This window comes from Pomacea canaliculata, linkage group LG12 (assembly GCF_003073045.1).
Source record: "Pomacea canaliculata isolate SZHN2017 linkage group LG12, ASM307304v1, whole genome shotgun sequence".
NCBI lineage: Eukaryota > Metazoa > Mollusca > Gastropoda > Architaenioglossa > Ampullariidae > Pomacea > Pomacea canaliculata.
Window position 1 is genome coordinate 19,950,140 of NC_037601.1, and position 25,983 is coordinate 19,976,122.

General features: G+C 37.8%; 1 protein-coding gene across 1 annotated transcript in view; it reads right to left on the reverse strand.

The window, feature by feature from the left end:
* Nucleotides 1-102: 102 nt before the first annotated feature.
* The window catches only part of LOC112576674, a 54,159-nt gene continuing 28,278 nt past the window's right edge, over nucleotides 103-25,983 (reverse strand). The window contains exons 6-29 of the mRNA XM_025259305.1: nucleotides 25,624-25,898; nucleotides 25,269-25,403; nucleotides 24,842-24,984; nucleotides 23,241-23,349; nucleotides 22,235-22,421; nucleotides 21,544-21,784; nucleotides 20,227-20,410; nucleotides 19,782-19,922; nucleotides 19,176-19,347; nucleotides 18,575-18,814; nucleotides 16,893-17,080; nucleotides 16,494-16,700; nucleotides 16,243-16,368; nucleotides 15,703-15,846; nucleotides 14,913-15,059; nucleotides 14,385-14,669; nucleotides 13,982-14,236; nucleotides 13,385-13,624; nucleotides 11,319-11,525; nucleotides 10,740-10,992; nucleotides 10,137-10,324; nucleotides 9,658-9,810; nucleotides 8,999-9,207; nucleotides 103-7,763 (exon numbers count right to left, since the gene is read on the reverse strand). Coding sequence (XP_025115090.1) covers nucleotides 6,714-7,763; nucleotides 8,999-9,207; nucleotides 9,658-9,810; nucleotides 10,137-10,324; nucleotides 10,740-10,992; nucleotides 11,319-11,525; nucleotides 13,385-13,624; nucleotides 13,982-14,236; nucleotides 14,385-14,669; nucleotides 14,913-15,059; nucleotides 15,703-15,846; nucleotides 16,243-16,368; nucleotides 16,494-16,700; nucleotides 16,893-17,080; nucleotides 18,575-18,814; nucleotides 19,176-19,347; nucleotides 19,782-19,922; nucleotides 20,227-20,410; nucleotides 21,544-21,784; nucleotides 22,235-22,421; nucleotides 23,241-23,349; nucleotides 24,842-24,984; nucleotides 25,269-25,403; nucleotides 25,624-25,898 — 5,479 coding nt within the window. The 3' untranslated portion in view covers nucleotides 103-6,713. The remainder of the gene's footprint in view (nucleotides 7,764-8,998; nucleotides 9,208-9,657; nucleotides 9,811-10,136; nucleotides 10,325-10,739; nucleotides 10,993-11,318; nucleotides 11,526-13,384; nucleotides 13,625-13,981; nucleotides 14,237-14,384; nucleotides 14,670-14,912; nucleotides 15,060-15,702; nucleotides 15,847-16,242; nucleotides 16,369-16,493; nucleotides 16,701-16,892; nucleotides 17,081-18,574; nucleotides 18,815-19,175; nucleotides 19,348-19,781; nucleotides 19,923-20,226; nucleotides 20,411-21,543; nucleotides 21,785-22,234; nucleotides 22,422-23,240; nucleotides 23,350-24,841; nucleotides 24,985-25,268; nucleotides 25,404-25,623; nucleotides 25,899-25,983) is intronic.

Sequence of the window (25,983 nt, forward strand, 5' to 3'; positions counted from 1 at the left end):
CGACATTATCTAACTTTGGACCTGTTATCAGTTTTAGCTATGTGACAGTCTTTATCACTCACCCATAACTATATGCATGCAGTGGACTTCAAACAAACAAAGAACAGTTTGCTGTGGCCACCTTTATTTGCTGGCTTTTACGGGCACATCTACAGACAAATGCCATGAACAACAGTACTGCAACTGATCATGAGGAGCCTTTAGGAGAAAATCTGTATTATTACTTTATGAAGTAGGAGCTAATTTAGAAACAAACATAAAAGGCTCTTAACTCAAAATATGGATGTATCAAGGCAATTGAGCTATAACTCATTCAACATGGGTGTATTGACGCAGTTGAGCTATAGAGCAATGAAGAGGTTCAAATTTGTAAAGTGCAAACTGTAAGGAAGAATTAAACATAAACAACACATATGATTAAGAAAGTTAAAATAAAGAAAAGAGCGAACTACATATATTTAATGACTTATTAAAAAGTAAGATAACAAAACAGCTAAAATTTTTCTGCAGGTCAATAGCTAAGACATAAACATTCCCTTTCTATTGTTGTCTCTTCTACATTATCATTTAAGATAAGGCTCACAGAGATTTGAAAACACTAATCTGTTTTCATAAACCATGTTTACTGAAGAAACATAGCTGAAAACTAACCAACATTGCAGTACTGTTCATGGAAATTTGCATAAAATATTCCACCCATCACCTATGCAAAGCAAAACAGTGATGCAACTTTCACATAAAACCCCAATGAGTATAAAAGCAATAAACTGCATGGTTCTTGCCATCAAAATTCAACTACAATGAAATGTTTTCTAAACCAGAAAGCAACACTCGTAAATAAACATGTCTAAGCATGTTAAAATTAAATACTCCAACATTTAGAATGAAGGAGACAAGAAGAGCTATATCAGAAATTCAAAGCAGTTCTTTCTGCTGGCTAATTTAAATGAAAATTGGTGGTTCAACAGCCACGTCTCATGAAGTCATTAACTGAACACATTGGTGTGCACACTGCATAGGTTCCAGAACTTGCAGTGAATACGAAAATCCTCTTCAAATAGTCTGCCTTGCTTCTGTACATTTTTTGCACAAAGCCACCATCAGCCCCTACACCATAAAAATCCCCCAAAGATTAATGCACTAAGATTTGAAAGGATGCTGCATAATACTAGATCCTTAGACTTAGGATATAGAAATGCTGACAGAACCATACCACACATTTTGGCCACAGATTATGCTAAATTAAGAAAGCACATAATGTGCTCAGCGAAGACTGACAGTTTGGATTAATAAGACAGAGAGTATTGAATACCAAAGTATTTAAAAAGATTTTAGAGTCTCCAGTTTATCGGCTTAAAGTATTATTAATTCTGCAAAATTTATTTCCAGGAAATGGAAGGGTTCCTACCATATACATTTTCAAATAAATACACTATGACTGAAAAAAATGTCATTTGAAAAAGAGTTGCATTTGCCTTTGCTTTCAATTATTGTACTTGTAGATTTGAAGAATTAAAATATATGTAGTAATAATAAGACTTGATTAAACAATGGCATGGAAGCACTGGTTTTGAATATCATTAGAAAAGTAATTCTTACTGCCTTATCTTGATGGAAAAATATGTTATACTGCATTAGAACAATAACTTTTTCTGTCTTTTCTTGATTAAAAAAAAAAAAAAAAAAAAAAGGTGATACCAATAGACTAGTACACCAAAGTCTCATCTTTGTATGGAACTATTCAGCAGGTTTTTTTTTTTAAAGCTTACACGGCTACTAGTGTCATCGTGAATAAAGAGTAACTGGTTCATTTTTTATCTAACTTGCAAAATGTAAACATCAAGGGCCAAAAGTTTCAGGATTAAGATATCCTTATTCAAATTGATAACATTTAGTCTTTATCCCAGATACCGATTATTGTTAAATTGCTAAAGACAAACATGAACAGCACTTTGGACTTGTAATTTTTATGTTTGTCCAAGTTTCTCACAGGACACTTAAAATTTCAAGTATAGGATCAGGAGATGATGAAAATTTTGCATTGAAGAAGCACAAAAATTAGTGTTGCACACTTAATATATATATACACACATATAGTGCACTTGCTGAAATGAATGTACACAAACTGTATAAATGCTTATATACTTATCAAGAAACTGTACAAATAAATGCACCTCGTACATACCAAACAGGGTACACACAAAATGTGAGCACTGATCCAATATTAAATGCTGGCCTTTGTAAATCTCAACAACAGTTGTGCATTACAATTAGAAGTCATATGGATATCAACTGCAGCTTAAAGGGTTAAAGCAACTGCCTAAACTTTTTCTTTTCTTTAAAAACAAAAATGATGGATGCACTATTATCTCTAAACATTCTCTTGTACTGCCTAAGCTGTGATAATCTAGATGGATACACATATCATCTTTCATTCGACCCCTCCACTATTTGGCTTAATACTAAAGATGATTTCAAAAGTTTCAATTCTCAGGTTTTCCAACCTTGTAACAGCAGCCCTTAAACTTCTGTTTATGCTAAACACTGTATCTACTGAAGACTGGAAAATGCTCTCAACAAGTTTTAATCATTGCTGCTAAGCAACTGCCAGAAAAATTTAAGACTGGCTGCCAATGCAACCATAATGTTTTGTGGTGAGAAAGATGAACGATGTTTCTTGACCTTTTTGTATTTGTACAAATACCGAATATCACCGTTTTTGTAACCCTTGTGACCATTTTAAGACTGGTAAAGTAACAAACTATGATATTTATAGCCTAGCTAAATGACTGGCTTTATAGTATATATCCTCCATAATCAAATGCCTTGCAGTAGTGTACTTAATAATAATAAGCATTTGTAGAGCTCAGCATCATCACTTGTATTTGAATGTGACATTAATGCCAACACACAGATACTGTTGTCAATTTAGTCATGCCATTCAGCACAAGTCAGCTTAGACTTAAAATAATTACCAACATTAAATAATGATGGCCTCTAAGACATCTGACACCAGTGTTTGAGAAGAAGAGCTCTCACATTATGTGGGCAGCTGGTCATTCAAGGTGATCTTTAGAAATAAGGATTATAAACCCAGTTTCAGTCTTAAACAAACATTTCACAAAACTATCTGGCATGGTAAGTAAAAAAAAAAAAAAAATTAATTAGGAAATAGCTTTAGCCACAAACAGGAAGAAGTGATAGAATATATCGATTTTCAAAAAGTAAACATAAAGTGTCCCATCAAAGAAGTCTTGACTACATTTGTCAAAGCCACGTTAGCATTGGTATACAAGACTGCACAATCTGATAAAGATCACAAAGAAGAGATGTCAACACATGGGCAAAATACCTTTAATACTCTCATCATATTCTTTCGATCCTTTGAAGACCGACTGTGACGACCATTGCACTTATCTACTGTTTCACATTTGATCATTATCACTGCTGCCCAGACATATCTTGCTCCTGAAGATATTGACGTCTTGGGCCCGAATGTTCAGATACCTCTGACATTCGAATTCAGGCTCATGCAACAAAACTTTCTTTCCAGGAAAAACTTTGAAACTACTTTGCAATGCAAGGAGTAAGCCAGTGGTGTATGGGGCAGTCAATATAGGTTAAACAGTTGGTCATAATGTCAGCTACACTTGTCAGATAAAATTTCTACATGAAAAATTAAGCTCTTTATCCTGGGGCAAAAAGAAAGAAACTATAATATTGCTCTTCTGTCAAAAAAGCCGCAAGCAACAACAATCCAAAGATATTTTAAAACATGTTCAAAAGGCTTTAAAGAGACATGAAGGCTGATAATTTTAGAAAAAGGCTATTTTAGACAATGCATATTTATTTCTGCTGCTGATATGACAATGAAAAAAATCAGCAGTTAACTCAGGCAAATGGTAGGTCTGTTGTTTTTTTTTATAGTTTTTTGTTGATTTTTTTTTTTTGCATAGTAATCACCCAAGTAGTTTAACTCAGCTACCATACAGTTGAACAACAAATGGAATGATGCTACAGCTACTTATCTGGTCTCTGCTTCACTATCTGTAATGATGAAAATGACAAAAATGTGAAGATGTCAGCATCATGGAGATGTTAATGGATGACCTTATATGAAACATTTATAGTTACAAAAACATTTTTGTACTTTATCAAGTGATAAGGATGATGATGAGCATTCAAAAGTCAATAAGTTTAAAGACTTTTACATTGTTGCACTAAAATGATTATGATAGATAAAAGACTTTTGACATTGTTGTGCTACAGTGATTATGACAGATAAAAGGAAATGTGTTCTACCTGAGCATAGCTACCATGACAGTTGGATGTTTCTTAACTTTATAAAAATCTACAAAAGTTATTGCACATTGGAAGCATTTTTGATTTGGCTTCTCTAGCAACAGCAATTATGAAGAATACTTGTTTTACATGATGACAAATCGTGCCACTGTCTATGCATAATTATGTATAAAATAATAAACTGTGATTAAATTTTATGCACAAACATTTTCTATACTATTTTTGTGACCCATGCAAATTACTTTTTGAAAAAAGTTGGTATCTATTGAATATTAACTTCGATTTAAAAAAAAACTATTAGGAGAAAGCTGACATTTTATAGTACTAGTACAAACCATGCACATTAACTGAGCCATGCTGATCAGAAAATAAAGCTTGCTGTAAGAATATGCTTCCGTGATAGTCATAATTAGTATGCAATGCAAATCATTTTTTAAAAATCTATCCCCTCAGTTCAGACTTAGATCTATTTATGGACAAGTAATTCACAAATGATAAATTAACAACAGTAACTAGCGATGGCAATATTTATAAACTAAAATCGGAAACCAAGAAGAGTTAATTTATGCATGAATAGGTAGTCCTGGAACTGATCTTTCCCACAACTCCACCAAATAACCAAAACAAAACCACCCTGTAAACTTCAATTAAGTATTAAATGTTTATACACTAATATGCAAAAGAAGGGAAATGCTAGAGCAGTATTTCAGTGATGGAAAAAATGTGTCAATGACTAAGTCTAAAATCGTTGGTAAAGATCATCCCCTAACCTTTTCCAAGTAACTGCCTAACCTTCCCCAAACCTCTATGGAGTCAGCTACCCATTTCCCATAGCACAGCTTGTTTTCATCATGGGTTTTGAACTGGAACACCTCAGTTCAGACACCACTTCTGTTGCCACTCTGCTATCTGCTTCCCCAAGTCTAAAAGTGAGAAAAACAACTATACAGCAAAATCTAAGCTCCTTTGTCTTATTCTGAACGAGCCACTAGAAAGCTGCAGAAGAGATGAATGTGATGACCAGTGTTGCTTACAGGCCAAAATGAAAGGCAAGCAAGACAGAACAACACTTAATAAATGTAAGAGAGAGTAAAGAAAGGAACTGTACAGAGACTTGTGGACATCAAAAATCATTTAATGGCTAGCTGCAGATGGGGGAATGGAAAAACTTGATCAGCCTTGGTTATTTTTTTTGCACCAATAAACTCTTGATCTTGCAGCAATATCTGCAAGTCATTTTCTTAATATAGAGTTTTCCTTTCTTATGCAACAGTCAATGTGCACACAATGTGCTATGTATACCATGCAGTTTGCTTTCGTGAAAGGATTACCAAGTTTTTGAACACGTTCTTTATCTGACATTAGTCTGAGTGGCTACTTAGCCTTGATGGTCATTCAACTTAACCTCTTAGCAATCTTAACAATGCATCTTGCTTTGCTTCCTTCTTGAAACAATTCTAACAAGGTAACTGCACAGCCATGAGAACCTCCTCTATGAAAACAGGCTGAATGAAAATGTAGGAATACCAAGACTTACTCCTGCTCAGAATTAAAATGCAGTTTATAAATATTGTGCCATTTTTTTCAAAATCTTATAAATCACAAAATGATGGAAATGAGACAAATCATGTAACACATCAGAAGCAACTTGTAAGTAGGATGTAATGGGTTTTTTTTTTGGCATTGGAAGATGTGACAAACCAGATAGAGGGTTGTAGACGATGAGACAAGGAAAATGAAATATGTCCATTCAATGAATGAAATATAATGACATCATTTATTTGAAAATTGACATATATAAAAAATATCATTAAAAACTGTAACTGTGATAAAAATAATAAGTCAAATAAATTTACTCATAATTCAATTATATACAAGAAGACACAAATCAAGGCTCTGTCAACATTTCATATACAGGTTCTAGTAGTAGATACAGACAAAACAAAATTATTCTGAAATATCATAAAGTATTATCAGGAATCTTATGAGGGGATACCTTAAAGGAGCAGACCTTCAAACAAACCACCAAGACACCAATCAATCAAGCAACAAAGCACACACAAACCAGATTACCCACAGTCCTTGTTTCACACTTCTAGAAAACAGCATTATGCCAAATCACACTGCCATCACGAGGAAATTTATGATGATAAATTGCTATTTCCATTCTGATCAGCATTCCTCAGTTACTTTTTTTGGTGGTTGCATAAGACAGGAAAACAGTAATCATCTGAAAGCATAGACAGCTTGGGGGCCACAGCAGGTGAATGCTGGTCTTGAACACAGGTAAATCCTCAATGGCCAAACCTTTTTAAATGTCACAGATTGACAAACACTGACCATTAATGTAGTAAGTAGACCACCTTGCTGAAGTCAGTCTGTGGTAGTCAGCAGTAAGGAAGCTGTTAAGTCTACTCATACTCGTAACAGCTGTTCTCAGTGATAGAGCGCTTACCCCGAGTTTGAGGAGGGGTGCGATATGCAGCATCCAAACGACGCCGAGAAGACAGGGGAGAGGCCCTGGGTGTTGAAGGGGATCTGTGCAGAGAGTCACTGGAAATTCTAGCTGATGGCATGGGGGAAACAGGTGATGGCGGTCGTTTGTATAGGGTGTCACCAAGTGACATGAACATGCTTGGATCATCAGCAGTTGCCATGGGAGTTCTGTGAATTGGAGAATCTGGCATACTTTTCAGTGAGTGCTGAGTGTCTGTGGTGGCACGTGGGTACCTTGGACCTGTGCTGCTAGGAGACTCAGGAACTCTGCTTGCAGCATGCTCAGAAGATGCTCCAGGGTAGCCAAATGATCCATCGTGGGAAGGGCTAGCACCAGATCGGAAGGATTTTTGGAGTTCTTGATAAAACGGAGAGGGTGTGACCATCACCTTGCCATAGGGAGACTCTCTTGTCTGGCGATATGGGCTGTCTGGTCCATGAGTCTTTGAAACTATTCTGTACAAACTTTCTGAGTCTCGTGGCAGGAGTGGACTTCGTGTTGGCGAGTCTGGAGACAACTTGTTTGTAGCTCCATTTTCATGTCCAGAACTTGGCCCCTTGTAAGGTGAAATGGGTGAACCTTTGAAGGTATTGATGTTATTGATTCCTGGTGAAATGGGGGGTTTACCATAAAATGCCTCATTGCTTGTGACTTGAAAGGAGCGATGAGATCCCTTTGGGGATGACTGTGGAAGCGTTTCAGCTGAAGTCTGAAATGAATTTGTCCCTTGTGTGGGTGAAGGTGGAATGCGAAAGAATGCATCAGTGCCCTTGAAAGAGTTGAGAGAGTCCCGATGTGATGCATATGGGGAGCGAGACAGAGAATTGTTGCGGTTGACATATGAGTGTTTGCTAAGAGCCTGCAGCATTGCTTTTGTTGCTGTTGAAGCTCCATCGATGTCCTCATAGTCGTGACAGCCAATATAGTCTAGTGAACTGCGACGTATGTGGTCTGTTGGTTGGGGCTGTAGGTAAATAAATACAGATTAAAAAGTATAAAAAGAGAAATGCAGAATTTTTTTTTTAAATGTGCTTCCTGAGTGAAGCCAATGACATAAATGCAAACTTATTTTCAACTCTCCCTCCCTCCATGTTAATTCTATATAGCAAGATAGTGTATTAAGGTAGAGATCTAGTTTTTTAAATACTTATAAATATAAATATGTATAATATTTATGATTTACATATCAACTGATTTTAACAGTGTCATTTCCACACAGTTAAAAAAGAAATGAAAGATTTTAATTCTTTTTACAGTGGAACCTCGGTTAACGAACTTAATCCGTTCTGGAAAGCTGTTCGTTATCCGAAACAATTTTTTCCATAAGAAATAAAGGATATAGATTTAATTGGTTCCCAGCCCCTGTTGACTTGCTAATATTTGAAAGTTACAGGCTATATAGGTATTTGTTTTAATGAGAACAGTTATAATGCAATATAAATGGAGTTAAATAAACATAAAAAACATTAACGAAAGCATTTAAACATCAGAAAACTCGCCGTTTTGACGACGTGGGTGGAAGCAGGTGTGGGGAAGAAGGGGTGGAATTACTGATTCCCCCTCCATGAGCACGTGACATTATAAAATCGGGGGAGACTTCTCTTTTCTGTAGCTTTGAGGTTAAAGGACAAAACCTGTCCAGTGTCTGTTCCTTCTGCCTTTTTTGTAAAACTCCTCGGTAATACGACATCACATATCCGACAGACGCACTTCACACTTTGAAATCATTTCCTTTTTCAATTCATTTGTTGGCCGCTTCCTTGTCCTTACCTCACTACTATTAATTGCTCTTAATCTTCTTTGGAGCCATGATTGAGGATTATCTTATTAAAATAAAGCACAACAATCACTAAATAAGAAGAAGCGCACAGATAAGGAACGACCGATTGTAACTGTGCCTCGAGCGCGAATGATGACATGCTGGTCGGTCACGTGAGGTTCACGTGGCTGTTCGTTATCCGAAATTTTGTTCGCTATCCGAGACAAATTTTTTGCGAAATTTTTGTTCGTTAACCGAAATATTCGCTATCCGAGGCGTTCACTAACCGAGGTTCCACTGTAATATCATTTGATTGATGCATAATATTAAAAAAACTTATTTATTTTAGATATTGACAAACATCCATTTTAGTGAAAGTCAAAAAGAAGAATTTCCATCCAAACCATTTACAGAAGCACCTGTATCCATAACAGAATTACCTTTACTATAGGAGGACAGGCATAGACATTCGGTGTCAGGAGGCGATGAGAATTGCTCGCCATTAGGGCCATCCGCTGTTTGGCTTGTCTCTGCTGGCGCTGATACTGTAGGTACATGAAGATAACCATACACAGAAAGACTAGTCCAAATGTGCAGGCTGTGATGATCAAGAACTTGGACATCTCATCAATTAGGGGAAATGTCATGCCTGCAAGTTCACAGTATCAAGAAATTCGCATCAAAACAATTTAAATATTGATTGACTTGGTGGTAGATAATATAAATGATTTAGCATTTTTGGTTTTACTTATAGTACATACTTTAGTATCCCCTGACTTGCTGGAGTCACAAAACTGTAAAATTCTCCAAATTTCCAATTTATAAATCTTGATACAGCCTTCATCAAGTGCCTGTCTCAATTAAACATACATTGAGTCCTAATGATATAAGAACAAGACTGGTTTTGTAAAAAGTCTAGTCATGTTAAGTGCATTGTTGCTGTGCTATAGTTTGATACTAATGTCTAGCAGTCAGCTGAAGTGCTTACAAAATATTAGCAGTTTAGCTGGTTGCTAGTATGATAGTGCACCTAGCCCCTAGTTGCCTAGCTACTTGCGTGGAATGAAATAAAGTTGCTTCTCTTTCTCCAGTGACTCACATTCTTTCTCACTGACAGCGCCATCTTCTTTTGTGTAGCCATAACTGCACTGATGACAGCTCAGCTTTTTCATGTCATCCTGCCACTGACCATGGGGACACAGTTGACATCTTGCTGCAGTTGTGTTGTAGAAAGTTCCAGCAGGACATTGGACTGCCAAACATAAATGACTGGCTTTATTGCATGTAACTCTATAATTTCCAAAATGCTCCTGTATGGTCAGAGCGATTTGGAGATTCAACCCTTGCCAATCACTGTTCAACACTCTTTATCACAATGCTCCAGCAGGTCCATGCAAACAAAGACCCGCTAAAACTATGCCGAATGACCTACCAGCCACCCCTCTACAAATTAAAGAGATCATTTGAAAAAAGTTTTGCCCTTTATAGGTCAGCTTAGGGTCAATACATCTCTACTGAAATACTTCCTGCAATCTACATGGCCAGATGAAACACTGTCCAGAAAGCTAGAGAGCTTACCACAACCATCAGAATATTCCATCTCCCCTGGCAGACATCCCCAGTGTAAGGGAAAATTGCGCACACTGCTAGCAACTGTCTGGATATGTTGCTGCTGTCCCAGGTTGACAGGCCGTGCTGCCAACTTCATTAGCTCTAGCTTGATGCTGAGCAGTACTGACTCCACCTCATCACGGCTCAATCCATCACTTTATCAAACGAAAGTTAAGGAATATGTATTGTATAAATCTGACTCCACTTAACTGGCAATCATCATTACATCTGTAATTATAAAGTAAATGAAAACCACATTGTTTCATTGTATTCAAATATCTTAAAAGTCTTCATTTGAATCGGTTACTTATCAAGAGTTATGTTAAGGTTGTAAGAGACAAAACGCAGAGGACACGTACTGTCCTGCTTTATATGGACTGTTCTAATTATACTTATCAGTATCAAGTTGGCTGACTATGCAGCAACACAGAAGTTACAGGTAAAATGCTGCTGTATGTAAACCATAAAATGTTGCTAAAACAATACATCTGACGGTATAATCTGAGAACCTGGTAATCCAAAACAAGAACTGCTTAATATGTTAAAAATGCAACTTAGGAAATAACAAACCTTCTTTGGATGGTCACATTCCAGCGCATGTCAAATATGTCTGGGACACCCATGCGGCGCTTCACTGGTGGAGGGCCACAGTGAATGGAGATGTTATCATGGACACAGTCGGCCCACTTACACAAGTTCTTCTCCTTCAGCTTGTCAATGATCTTGACAGTCAGCTCTTCAACAAGAGTAGCATCATTGGGATGACAGGGTCCCTCAAAACTCAAGCTAAACTCTTGCCGGACAATAGTTGGTGGTGTCTTTACTGGAAAAAAATTCATTTGACACAAGAAGATATATCCATCAAATTGTTAGCAAAAATAATGCTGTTCTGTCTTGATAATCCTTGATTGCTGCTAATACGATTAAAAAGGTGTAGATTTAAATGTCTCACCACATTGAAATAACTTCTACATGGCCATGAATAAAAGAGGCAGCTATAAACAATATTTTTATCATATCAACTGAATCCATAGTAGTTTGGTTTTTATGTTTTCTTGGTGAATTTTACAAATCATAGAAATTTTGATGTGAATTATAAGAGAGCAACTTTAAAAAAAGAAGAAATACAAAAGGGGAAGAAAGACTCACAGAGGCAAGCATCTTGCTTCTTCAACAATTTTGTCAGCCTCATAATATCTTCTCCTCCATCTCGACAGCTAAAGCGCCGTGAGAAGATGCTTACTGGGTTGACAACATAATTGCTCTGACAATCAATATGGCACAGTTCATTTTTGCCAGGTTCCTGTTCACACTGTACCAAACCATTCATAATTGCTGGCAGGTTGCAACGTTGTTCTGCAGAGAGAAATTAGTTACTTTTTTTTTTAGTTGGAAGTAACTAAGGACACTTTTCATGACCAGCAATAACAACAAGCACCTATCAAGTTCCTTCTAGATAGTGTACATGCTTATTATGTTTAATGTTATGTACATAAGTTATGTTTGCTTGTGTTCCTTTCTGCAATGGTCTATCCTCACAAAAGACAGGGGTTGTCTTCTTCTGCATCTTCTTCTTCATCATCATCCTTCACTTGACTGGTGCTAGCTGATCACCAGGTATGCTGGTCTTCCAGTCAAGCTGGCCCACCCTTGCCAGTTACTGGGGAAAACTGGCTAGACAGGTATGGTCATGAGCAGTGCATGGAGCAGCCAGTCCACTCCATCATGTTTGTTATCCAATTATTCCTCTACTTCAGCAGAAATTTTGCTCCATGGAGCCCTGAAGAACAGTTTTAGATAAAGTGTTGGGAATGGGGACAAAGCCTGCACCATTTCATTGTTGTGAGAAAGATTTCCTGGCATCCCATGAAGGTGGTGACCGTGTTCTGTACAAAATCTTTGGTATTGTATTCCTTGAAGGAAATTCAGGGCAGTTTTGTTTTCAAATGCTTGAATGCCTTTTAATTAATGTCGACTCACAGCAGGATGGGGACTATGAGGGACTTGTACAACATGTACCTAGTGGTGAATCTTACGCTGCTGCTTTGCCAGAACATGTTGGCCATTGCTACTGTTTCGCCCTGGGGAAACAACTTGCTCTCACTTCATTACTATGGCCCCACGAGTGCACATTTTCTCTCTACCCTCCCTGGAGTTTGCTGCAGGGGTTGCACCCCTTGATTGTTATGGCATATTCTCTGCATTGCCTAGTCATGGCCTGTCGCTGGATTTGTACATGTGATGGCACCCATCTCTTCTCCAAACTAGTATCCTTCAATTGAAGGGTCACCTTGGCCACAAACACATGGGCACTAGGCCCTGGCCATGTAAGGAACCAAATTTGCTGTAGGCACTTATTCCCTTAGCCTTTGTTTTTTTCTAAGATTGTAATCAAGGCAATGGGACCATTTACCCTCAGAGTGGAGCTATCGATAAAATATTTGCCTTTATTTTTCTATCACCCAGTGTAAAGTATTGGTTTTATCACATTTTAACCCACAGAAGTCTTACCTTTGCCCTTTCAGTTGGAAAGGAGTATTTGAGCATATGTATTAGCATGTCACTCCTTCCTGACCTGGTGAATCACACCACCTTCCTGAGCTGGTATAGTGGGTAAGTTATATGTATGTTGCCTTTCAATCCACAAGCTCACATTCGACTCGATCTTTCCCCCACCAGAGACTCTTCCATTACACTCTACATCTTCTTGTGCAAAAGCAATAGCCACAAATCTGGATTTAGCATTACCATTAACCAACTGACAAAAGATTTAAATTTTTTCCTATATGTCTGCTTGCTTTAACTGCGACACTCCACTTTTCCCAGTTGCTATTAGTCTTTGAATGAATGAGATATGTTAATTATGGGTGGCTGATCCGTTGTGCAGAGATCTATGGCATTTGGGGGTATTATTTGTGTATGTGCATATTCAGTATTTGTCTGTGGACGCTTTGTAAATGCCTCTATCAGAAGGTATGTTCATACAACATATTCATGATTATTATTATTAACTGAGGGCTCACTGAATTCTTAAAAAGCAATCTTTGATATCAGACTTGCTAATATCTGTTAGCTATATTCCATATTGATAGCCTGGTAATGTGGAGTGTTGAGAACCTGGCACATGCTGGGATTCCATGCTATGCAAGCATCCTGATTCTTCTTGTTATTCTAGTACTGGACAGCAGATTTTGCCCGTCTTAGATTCAACTCACCAAGAGTGATTGTGACCGAAAAACTGCAGACAGCCTTGTTGCCAGACTTGTCAACTGCAGTGTAGTTCACCATTGTTACTCCCACACCAAACATTTCATCCTCTTTATGGGTGCTGGCAACCTCTACAAACAAAGAGTTGTCTTCGGCAATGGGTTTTGGCCAAAAAACAGTGTCTGACAACTGGTCTGTCTTCTTCACAACATCTCCAGGACATGATGTGAATGCAGGTGGAACAGTATCTGAAAGGCAAGGGAAAAAAAACAGAAAAAAGCTCAAAATGTGGTTATTTAGCTAAGTTTGATAATACATACTATATGGCTACCTCACTTTCTCTAATAGTATCCACCGTGTCTTATGTTTACTCGATCTGTATTATTTTGTTGTACATTGATAGTATTGTGATTTATTGTGATGTTCATTCTGTTTCTTTAATTTCTTGTTATCTGGTGTTTGAGGAGTGGATGATTTAGTAGCTTGTTATTAGGGGGTACATGATATTTATACAGCTTTTTATTAATGACAGGATTTGGTATTTAATTTCTACAAGGATCAATAAAGTATTGTAATTGTCATTACTGCAATGAAAAATTTCCCACCTATCAATGTGACCTCAAACTGGCAAGTTGCCCTCTGCTTCCAGTTGTCAAAAGCATTAAGGATCACTGTTTGGCGAATGCCTTTAGCCCATTCCAAGGTAATGCGATCATCACTGATGTCGCTGGTGGAGATAAGAGGGAGACGACGGCCATAGCTATCACGTGCCGTCTCAACATTTAGTGTGACTCGGCCGTTAGCATCAGGTGCCAAATACACCTCTTTTAGCTGAGGGCATGCTTCAAAATAAGGTTTTCCTGCAGAAGTAAAGGTAATGGTATGTAAGAATTATCACGATGTCTCTTTTCATACTTTGAATGAACTATTGTGTTGTACAATGGCATCGTGTTCCTCTGTTTATAATGCTTTTAATACTTGTAATCATTGATCAGCTGGGCAACTTACCTACGGTGACTCCGTCAGGATACTGGTCATAATCCACATTTGATTCTGTTGTCTTCACTTTTTCTTTCGACATGTGAGTGACTTCTCTCTGATTCCACCTTCCTACAGTTGTCTGCTGCCTAGCTTCTTTGAATGTGACCCCTGACTTCTGGCCATCCAAAGACTGTGTTGTCTCACCCAGTGTCTGTGTAGGTGTTTCCACTGTATTCTCAGTGTCTGAAAACCTGTGAGTGTCACTTTCTGTGGTCTGTTCCATGCTGTCTGTAGCCTCTGTGGTGACTATGTCTAAAACAATTATCATAGCAAGAAACCCTTTTAACTGTGCCACTTCTTGCAAACTGACATCAAATAGTTGTTACAGTAAACTAGTGCTTTTGGTTCCAATGGCATGTATAACAGCAACAAGTGATTTTAAGTATTACTAGCATGATTACACCATGAAACATCATCACTTGGCACATAATGACATAAAGTATGTGTGTCTGTGGTTGTGTGTGGAAGATCACAAAAGAAAGGGCAGTAACTGACCCAAACACATGCTGTTGACCATCTTCTGGCCAGGCTTCATGCATGTGCACTGGGAAGCTGTGGTTGAGTCCCCAGTTGTGGACCCGAGGGGACAGGGCACACACGTGGCATTGCCAAGAAGTGGCTTGTAAAACTCCTTCCCACAGGCTGTAAAAGAATACAACACAACACTTTTCCTCCATGCTTCTGCCTACATATGATTGTCATAAAAATTAACAAAAGCTAATATAATATGGCCTGTCAGTGTCATTCCTATGTTTTTTGTACTTGTTCTTTGTTGCTTTAGGATTGGTCTCTACTTTTTCTTTTGAAGTTTGTTGTTTGGCTTTGATCATGTTTGATTATTTGTGCCCTTTATTGTACACATCATTTGCCTTTGTCTTTGTTGGATCTATACTAATGAATGAAAAGGGAATCAAAGATGTACTTGTAATACCAGCACATTGCATAAATCAGATCACAGCTAGGGTTTCATGTAAGGAATAAGCTATTTCTTCTGTCAAAATCAAACATCTTGGTCATACATGCTACTCATGATTGTGTTGTGCTGTGAATTCCAAATATTGCTCTGCACAGGTACATAACATTTTAGTTCCAATTTGAAGATACATTTTTCTGGCGGGAGATTCTAGCATTGTCTTTTTTGTGTAGTTTGTAATAAAATATAAAAAGTGGCATACCAAACATTTTGTTTGCTGTATGATGTGGATACTGTAAAACATTTTAGTATGATTTATAATTAACAGTATTAACAGTGAGGTAGACAAAAGAGCTTGGAGGTGACTCCTACCTCCACATGACTTGCCGTTGCCCTCATAGCCAGCCTTGCACACGCACTGGTACTCCAGCTGTGGCACAAGCTGAGCACAATAAGCATTCATATCACAGACGTCATGGCATCGGGAGTTATCTGTCACTTCCCAAGGGCTTGCCACTGCCAAGATGAGACACACATGTACCCTAAGTCTTCATGGAAGATTGTTTCTAAATGGTTTGTAACTTAACCTCATATGTGGTAACAAGAAGTGCTATGCAGGCTTTAAATTTTACCTAAAAATGCTTAACCCTTAGCATCACTGCACCCAAAAATGCAGTGATAATAAGCTCAAGATTCCTTGGTTCTGCATAAACTTCTCAGCCCATATAATGCTTGGGGTTAATGCCAAGGACGTCCATATCAACAAAATAAAAGTCAAACTACACAAAATCAAGAGGGATTGAATGCCAATATTAAATATATTTTAAATTGTTTCTTAAAATTTAAATAAACACATTCAAGACAATAAACAATTTACCTCCACACTTAGTTTTCATTTTGTCTTTTACTTACTTTTGAGGCACGTATGGTTGTCAGCAGCAAGTTTTGAACCTACATGACAACTACAATGATAGGATCGTGGAACTGGCACACAGATCTCATCACATTTTGCACCCTCTGTCTGGCACTGGTTGTTAGCTTGCAACAACAATGACAGCAACAACAATGATAAATCAATAAATCCATTGCAAAAATAAATTTCTCTCTCACAAACACACACATGATATTTATGTAAGTACTGAAATGGTGTCAAAGAGTAGTACTCGTGAGGTTTCCAGGATGATAGATGATGAGACTTGTGGGCCGAGACAGGTGTTGTGCCACTGGTTCTTGCTTTCCAGTCACCATGTCCACCATGTGTATGCCATTAGTATACCAGTCAGAATAGAATAGCAGATGATCAAACACCACCAGTCCATACACATGAAACACTGTGCTCTTCAAGAATGACAATTCCCGCACTCTAGCACCTGCAACAAGGTCAGTGAGATGATAATGAATAATTTGTTTTACAAGAACAGATATTGGTAAGTAGCCACAGAAGACAACAGAATGAGAGAATGATGACAGAAGAGAGATAAAGAGCCAAGCACAAGAAAGTATAACTGTAGGTATATAACAAACCACAAAATATTGTAATGATAAAAGACTATGAAGATCACCATGAAAATCCATGATGAAAATCTTTCCTGCTCCATCTCCAACATACAACTCCTCGCCTTGCGATGCCAGGGCATTTGGCCAGAAGAGGCCGGTGGACATGAGGCGTTTACTCTTTTTGCCACTGATTCTTGCTCTGTGGACACTGGGAGGATGGCCCTTGTCACCATACTCTGTCCAGAACATCAGCCTGAAGTGAGAATAGAAATACTTAAAACAGATATTTCAGGCCAATGAAATGAGCCTGCCTTCCTCTGAGTCACCACAATCCACCTTTTTTTGTAACAAGATGCAAGAAAAATATGCTCTGCTCCCATGAAAAGCACAGTGAAATAACTGTTTGGAGTCTGTAAAATATGTGTTTATAATTAGAAAGTTCCTAAAGTATATAGTAATAGACCTTTTTCTCCTAATGCAAAATTTTCTGTTTGTTGTTGTGCAATAATAGTACATTAATAACTCCTTTTGATGGAGTTCCTGACATTTACAAAGTGTCTACACACATGCTACACTCACAGACATGCTTGCACATGTACAAACAAACTTATAAACCCAAATTTTTAGCAACCAAAGCTTTTTCTTTTGTTCCTTTTTGTTTTTACTGTATGAGCCAATAAGGCCGAAGAACGCTACACGTATCAACAATTGACATCAAACTGGAGGTGGTCTACCAATTAGGCTTGTGGTGAAGGTCACATGCATGCATGTATAAGTCCCCCAAATCATCTATATCCCTCCATTTTGTAATTAGATACTCGAGAATATGCACAATTCAATTGTTTTGGTTAAGATATTGGTAGCATGACTGAGGCACAAATGTTGTTTGGTCAAAATTTGGAAGGTGTTCGAAATACTTCATTTGGACATGAATAAATTTAGTTTCAGAGGTGATCATGAGCATTGAGATCATTATTTCACCAAGAACTATATTTCATGATAAATAGATATGCCATGTCTTCAGGGGAAATGTGTGATTGTGATCACAGCTTTTTGTCTGAATATGCCCTTGACTAAATCAGTCTATTAAATATAATTGTAAAAAATAATTATATCTTACAATAGAAGTACCTTCTTACATATAATGAAGTAGATAAATTGAATTTAAGAAATGAAACTGAAATTGTGCATTGTTTACACTTTGCGGTACATTGGCATCTGTCCTGGTTAAATGACATTGTGAAGAGATGTCCTGTCCAACACATGTAGCATTCTAACACCATCTTGATCCAGTGACCATCTGCAGTTCACCTCACAGTCCTTTGTTGTTTCTTGAACTGTTTGATTCTTAGTGCTACTGCTTTTTAAATTAATCTCAATATCTCTCCAACTCTTATTATTCTCCGTGATACCTTACTGGGCGACAGGTACGTGTTGTAATGGTCATATGCATACGTGTATGTCTTGTTATGTACTTATATGCATCCTGTCTATCTTGTAATGATTGTTCCTTGCTTGTCCCTCAAACTTTATGTTATTATTATTATTCACTTAACATACATAAAGCTTATAGAATTTACTGTTATAGATTTACTGAAATCTGCGGTTGACTTAGTGGACTTAGTTAAATGATTTTGAAGGCCGATGCTCAGGAGGCCAGATCGATGTTCCCCACCCCTGTAATAAAGGAAGAAAAAGAAAATATAAAATCCAACCATATGTATTGAAAAATGGTTCTTATTCTCACCTTTTGTCAGTCAGAAGATGGATAGCACGTGGATTGTGCAGGTTGGATATCACTGTGTGATATTCTGTGACATGATGCTGTAGATTGATGCGGGCTATTATTCCCAAACCAGAATTGTCATACCCTGTCCAGTACAAGCGTTGTCTGTCTGTGTCCACTGCCAGACCATCCATGAAAAGATCACCACTGAAAACTTCATGTGGAGCAATGTCGTTGAAAGGTGATCCATAAATTCGTTTCCTGAAAATTACAGGTATGAAATAAACTGTCATGTGCTGTATTATTGGCACAGTTTAATGTTCTAACCCTTCTGTCAATGCCACTCTAGTTGTTTATTCTGCAACATGGAAGATGCTACAGTTTCTCCCTTTCCTCTTCTAGTTGTATGCTCTTGAGCTTCATGATGACATTTGTTCCTCTTACAGTAATTATGACATATACTTCAGCTACTGGTGACAAAGTTTTTTAACATTTTAGAATGTTTGTAAGAAGGTCGTAGTGGGAGAGATATGTTGTTATCATGGAACAGTATGCTTTTGTTCCAATCATTTTAAGCAAATTTTCTTTTTGTAGACACTGTCATAAAACTAGCATGACTCACCTGGTTAAGTCACTCCAGTAGATGGTGTCTGTGGTCTCACAGTAAGTCAAGGCCACAAAGTTGCTGGCAATGTGGTCATACAATAATACATGAGGTGTTGCTTCTGTATCTTCATCCAAAGAAACCAGCTGCAGTGTATTTAAGTCCGCAAACAACAAGAAATTTTCTGGTCCTAAAAAACAACAAGAAGTGGTTTACAAACTCTTACAGGGGTGCTTATAAGTAAGGTGACCAGACGTCCCGCATTAGGCGGGACAGTCCCGCTTTTGACCTCGTGTCCCGCCTCCTCATCGGGCGGGACGACCAATGTCCCGCTTTCTGGCTTTCTGGCAAATCCATCAAATGTCCCGGTTGTCTTTAAAAATCGGAATACCGTACGCTGATACGGCGTTCTTTGACGGTGACAACACCATCATCGGCACGTGTCCCGCTTTCGCCCCCGAAACGTCTGGTCACCTTATTATAAGTATGTAATATTACTATTTTCTTCATAGTAAAGTAATATGGTTGAGTGGAAACTGCTTGGCTCACAAAGTATAAATCAGGGCATGCCCATGCTATAAATAAAGATCAACATGGTATGTAAGTATACATGGTTTTACTTACGGTCACATGTGGCATAATTACTGGAAAGGATTTTAGTTGATTGGTCTGGGCAGAGGCATTTGAAAGGCTTGGAAGGAGTCGATGGGATTCGTACACATGCATGACTACATGAAGCTTTTTCACATGTTCCATTGATGGAATCTGTGAAATAAATACAGAATAGGAATCCTCAAAATCTTCTCAAACTATTTGATGAATACAGCAAAAGCGTATTATGTAACACTAAAAGAACAATAGTAAGCACAACAGCTAGAATAACAATAAAAAATTAATTAATCTAATGTCAGAATTTCTGATTAGTAATGGCTTGTTGTCTGAAGTTTAAACGCTTTTCCTGAAAATCATCAATGAGAATGAAGTCTATGCATGGTTTTATATGCCTGCTAGAACAAAAACAAACAGGATAAATCCACACAAATTTTTGGGGCTGCACTTGTCAAAGTACCTTGATGTTTTCGAGCCAAGGGAGAATAGTGAAGACCTGTGGGCTGATGTCCCATCAGTATGACATTGTTCTCCACACCAAAACGGAAATCATACGATTTAATGTAGCCAACTACACCAGGCTCCATTGAAGTCCAGTCAGAATAGTAGAGAGTGTGGCCTCTCACCGCCACACCCATTGGTAGCTAGGTTAATAAAAAATCAAATGATGTGCACAGACCTAACTGTGAAAAGGTTTTTCAACATTATCAAGCACTTGTTACAAAGTTGATGACAAAGTAACTGATTCTGAACTTTGAAGGTTAATGTTATCATCTACAACAGCTCTGGTTATATGTATGTGTTTTTTCCTCAGAAAAAGAAATTGCTTAAAAACATGATTTTCTGACTGGTCATTGAAAACATTAATAGAAAACATGTACATATATTATTTCTACACAACCAGTTGTATATCATATTAAAAATGCTTTCAAGCTTCTCATCATGTGATGGAAGTCAAACTAGTTTGACAGAACAGGATCTATTATTAAAGGGTTATAAATTCTTTTGGAAGAATATGATAATTTGAGATGCAAATGTTTTCTCTTTCCCCTACTATGAACCCCTCAACCCACAACCCTTGGAAGGAAAAATTTGATAAAGGGCCAGAAATAAATCAATAACAATGCTAGAAAGTTGGCTATCACAACTAAGACAAAACTGACACAGATCTGACCTATGTGGCAATTTTAGCAGGCCATATACAGCCTAGCTATTGATTGCACCACTGCCATAATTCTCTGCGCCAATATCCATTGCACTCCCCTTCCTATCTATCGGGTCAGACTTTGCCAACTTTTATTTCATATTGCCTTTCACATTTGCTCATACAACTTGGATGACCAGCTGATGCCATAGCAAGATCAGGCACAACGAGTGTCATTTTCCAACCTGCCAATCATGCTATTTTCTGCTTCTCTATGCTACTTCTATTTTTGTGCAGCATTTTAAAACTTTTTTTTATTTGTATGTGCATGCATACATAGCTTGATGTTGATGCAAAATAACTCTGAGAAAGAGAGTAGCTAAAAGCAAATGTTGAGCTGGGGGTTGCAGACAGAGCAGAGACATACACACTCCTATACACATGAAGAATGCTATATGCCTATACACACCCACATGAAGAATGCTATATATCTTCAAGCAAGAAACAAGTGAAGTCTTCACAAATGAAAAGTAAAAATCACTTTGGTCAATTTTCTTTAGAATGTTAAATTTGAGAATGAAAACTGCTGACCATTAATGTATAATGGTTATGGATATTTGCTAGGATACTCACAGTAAGGCTAGAACTAAGTTTTAGCTCCTGCCATTGTTTTCTGCTCACGTTGTACAGCATCAGGTGAGGCCCACCTGTGCGGTTGTTGAAGTTGGAGTCGGCCACAAACAGCTGCCCATTCTGGAAGGCCAGACCATTTGGATTGCTTAGGCCTTCAACTCGGATGGTCTCACTGTGTGAGCCATCCAGAAATGTCTGGACAATCTTGGGTTCACGACCCCAGTCTCCATAGAAGAGCAGCCTAGCAAGTGTTGAAGCGCTTGTTACATCACAATTCAAATTCACTAAGAAAGAACTCTTTTTTATAATATTATAAAAGGCATTTCACAAATAGAGTTTTTGTGCAGATGAAAAATTCAAAGGTTATACTAGTTTCCTGAAAAAGTGGTATTGCATGTGTATATATATATAAAATGATGCTGGCTTTAAACATGTACAGCACAATTATTTGACATGAGCCATAATTTTCCATGTTCATTCAATTTTCATTCCCAGGTATTCGTTCTTTGCATTGGTAATGGTGCTGCAGTTGATGTCTAATAATCTACATCGTTCGTTTATGTTTTTATTTTATGAACAGATGGTTAAGCAGCTGGTAGCCTATTCAATGTTAAAATTTAGATCCTTCCAAGAACGTATCAGATTACTTAGCTTTCTCCAGCAACATGCCCCAGTGTAAAGATCTTCTCACCCATTTTCAATGTCCATATCAAGCCCTCTTGGTCTTTCAACACTAGTGATGACTGTCTTTCGCTGGTCTTTGAGCAAAGAGATCATCTCTATTCGGTGCCATGAGTACACGGCTCCATCCAGACCTGGCTCTGAGTGCCCCATGTTAGTGAAGTAAAGTCTACGAGCAACCCAGTCAAGTGCCAATCCTAAAGGAACAACAATGATGGAAAATGATACTCATGGAACAATTGATTTTGCAGACAAAAAATTCTGCGTGACATGGACACTGCTATTGATGTAGGGAAGTGCTTTGATAAATTTGATACAAACTGATGCACAGGGTGCAATGCATATTAGCTTGCTAATGCCAGCAGTAAGTGGAAAGGTTAGTGCCTGTAATGAGTATGGTCTATTCAAGTGCTTTTTTTGCACAAAAATGGCCCTATAGCCAAAGTAAACATAGAACAGCAAGTGCCGGTAAACCAGGGAGGGCTATTATTTGCAAGAAACAGTGAATGAGGAGAAAGCATGGAGAAAAGATCAATAAGGACGATATCCAATATCAGCTGAGCTGTAATGATAAAAGGTGATTTGCAGGAATGGCCATACTGAGAGCTTAGGAGTTACACCAGTCTGTCAATACATAATCTCAGTGAGTGTATGTGAACATGCATGCATGTTATTTTGTGTGTGTGTGTGTGTACATGAATGGTATGTGTAAAAAAGAGTGAGACAGAATGCATAAGCATTATAGTCCATTTCTAAATGATATCTTTTTTTAAAGGCTCGAAGTCCTTCATCAGGAGATTGTTATTAGTATATCAGACTTCTTCCCAGTACACTGCACACAGTCTTATACCATATATGCCTGGAGGCATGTTTGCATGTGTCTTTGTGTACTAAATAACAGATAGCTGATATAGTTCAGTATTCCAGCACAAAGCCAGGCCCTTCGAGTTTTGCACAATTCGGATGAATTGTAATCACATTCAGGTGAGTCAAATGATTCACAAAGGCAAACTTGCCGTCAACAATCCCAATGCCATGGCTGCTGTTAAGAAACATCTCCCTTTCCCCCCCAGCAAGGCTGGCTCTGTAGATCACATACTCCTTCACATCACTCCAGTACACCACCTGCAACAATATACAAGTCACAGCAAGTAGGTTATGGGTATTCTGTCTGTTTGCAGACAGTCTGATGCAGTTTGTGAGGCATTTTTATTCAGTAATCAGGTGTCTTCTACACTGAATGAGACACACAGGAAAAAAAAAATGGAAACAAATTAAATAATGCTTCTTTCACTGTTGTTCTCACTGTGATCTGGTTATTACAAAGACTGCCAAGAACTGGTTCAGGAAACATAAATTGTATGCTGAGCCAATACCAGACAGCTTTGAATGTATAGTGACTGAATTGTTTCTTCTTGAGGCTTTTTGTGATGTTTATCAAATAATGGAAATTGTTTTTGATTATGTTCTTTTCTGTGAGGATATAATCAGTCTAAAAACAGTGTAAAAACAATCCTAACAACCGTCCATAGGCTTTCAAGCTACTAAAAGCTATTATAAACAAAAACAAAATGTTTATCAAATAATGGAAATTGTTTCTGATTATATTCTTTTCTGTGAGGATATAATCATTCTATGAACATTGTAAAAACAATCCTAACAACCAGCCATAGGCTTTCAAGCTACTAAAAGGCATTATAAACGAAAAGAAAATATTTCAAAAAAGCTTAGACATAAGATCCCTCTGGCCACGATAAAGTACACCATGCAGGAAGAATGTGATTGTTAAGCATTAAGAATGAGGCATCTATGGCAGAGGTTAACATTTCTTAGTGATCCGTAGAAACATCTGAGCAAGACTATGGCTTTTTGAGTATGAGATACACAAATGTACTGGAGTGGTGAACGCATGTAGAAAAGTCACAGGAGAAAAGCTTGTGTGTTCTGAAAAAATATTAGGCTTTCATGATTCGTCAGTTCCTCTCATCTATTAGCTGATTATTACTGCATTCACTTCCATCAGATCCATGGCTCAGGGTGGGAAAAGAGGGGTTTCATTCACGTCTATATCACTGCTAAAGAAGGCTTGAATGGACTATGGATTGAAGTAGTTAGAGAGAGAGAAAAATCTAGGTGAATGTGTGGAGAGGAGGCAATAGCTTATACTATTTTGCTAGCGCTTCAGTACTAATGTAACATGGCATGTATTTACGAATATTGGAATATTTGGAAATATACTAATTATAGCTTTTTAAATGTTAATTCATTGAGGACGTTAGGTTGTGAATATTGATTGTTAATGTAATGGCGACCATCTGGATCGAGTTAAATGCTATACGGGGATATTGCATGAATGCTAACTTCTGAAATATGTTTTTCTGTATTTTTCTTGTAAGAGAATGTGAGAGCAGGCAACAAAACACATCATAGGAGACAAATAATACCACTTTATTGGCATTCTTATTTATCCTAAATGCCAATATAGGGCATGCAAGGGCATTTTTGTTTATTCATTCTTATTAATAATTTATTACTTGTTGAGTCAAAATTGGAAGGGTGATACTTTGCTAGAGTGCAAATGCGACGCTTTTAAAAGCATGTTGACATGGCAACATACCTGTTCTATAGGATCATAGGTGACTGCTGAGGGATGCTTGCTACGACCAGCAAGTGTCAGGTCATGTGACTGGGCTCCCGTTAGAGAAATGAAGCCCACTTCACCAGATTCCTTAAGTGTGAAGAATAGCAGCTCACTGGGTGCTGACAATACAGAAATAAACATATCAAAACCACTTATCAGATTGATATTATATAGTTCTGCCTTTTAATTGCAAGAAGACTTCTCTCTTCAATCTTTCTCCATATCAAAGCACTAATCTTGGCACCTGTGCTACTAAAATGGTACCTTCTTCTCATGATAAACATATGCATTTAATTTTTATTTGTATACATGTAAAATGTTTGAGTGTTAATGTCAATTTTAAAATGGGGCAGTCTTCTTCCTCCCACAATTTTTCTCTTGTTTTAACCTTCTTTAGTCTCACCTTCACAGCTCTTGGCACTGAAGCTAAGTGTATGTCCGCCATAGGAGGGACAGGCACAACGGTATGATGTTCCCCGTGTAGGCAGACATAAATGACTACAGCCACCTTTATCCTCCTGGCCACATGGGTGAAAACCTGTGGATTGTGAGCAGTGGCTAAATGGTTGTTACTGCAACCTTTTAAACTTCTTGAAAAATATTGCTAATGGCACAACCAAACAGTAAAGGAAGCACTGGTTCACATCAGTGGTGTTGGAGATTGATTGCAAGACCATTTTATATGAACACAAAACCTGGAATTAGACAAATGTGTAAGCAATGGGGCTGAGACATCAGGCAAACAAGATTGTGCTCACTGGGTGGCTGCATGGAGGGTGCTGTGGCAACAAGGCTGAAGAGCTCGGAACTGCCTGGAAGAGAGAGTTCTTCTGTCCACAGAGCATTTCGTGTTGCCACATAGGCTGACAGAATCTTGGCAGTGAACCAAGTGCTGATGATGGCTTTATTGCCAATGACCACCAGACCAAAAGCTGTTGTGGTGCTCGACAAGTCCCGCTCAACTGTAATGTCACCTCCATCAATATCACAAGATGCAATGTTCTTCTTCTTGGCATCCACCCAGTAAAGCCGCCTATAAAATGATCACACTGACTATAATTTAATGATCACATTATGATTTAATAATCACAATAACAATGATTTAATATCACTATGAT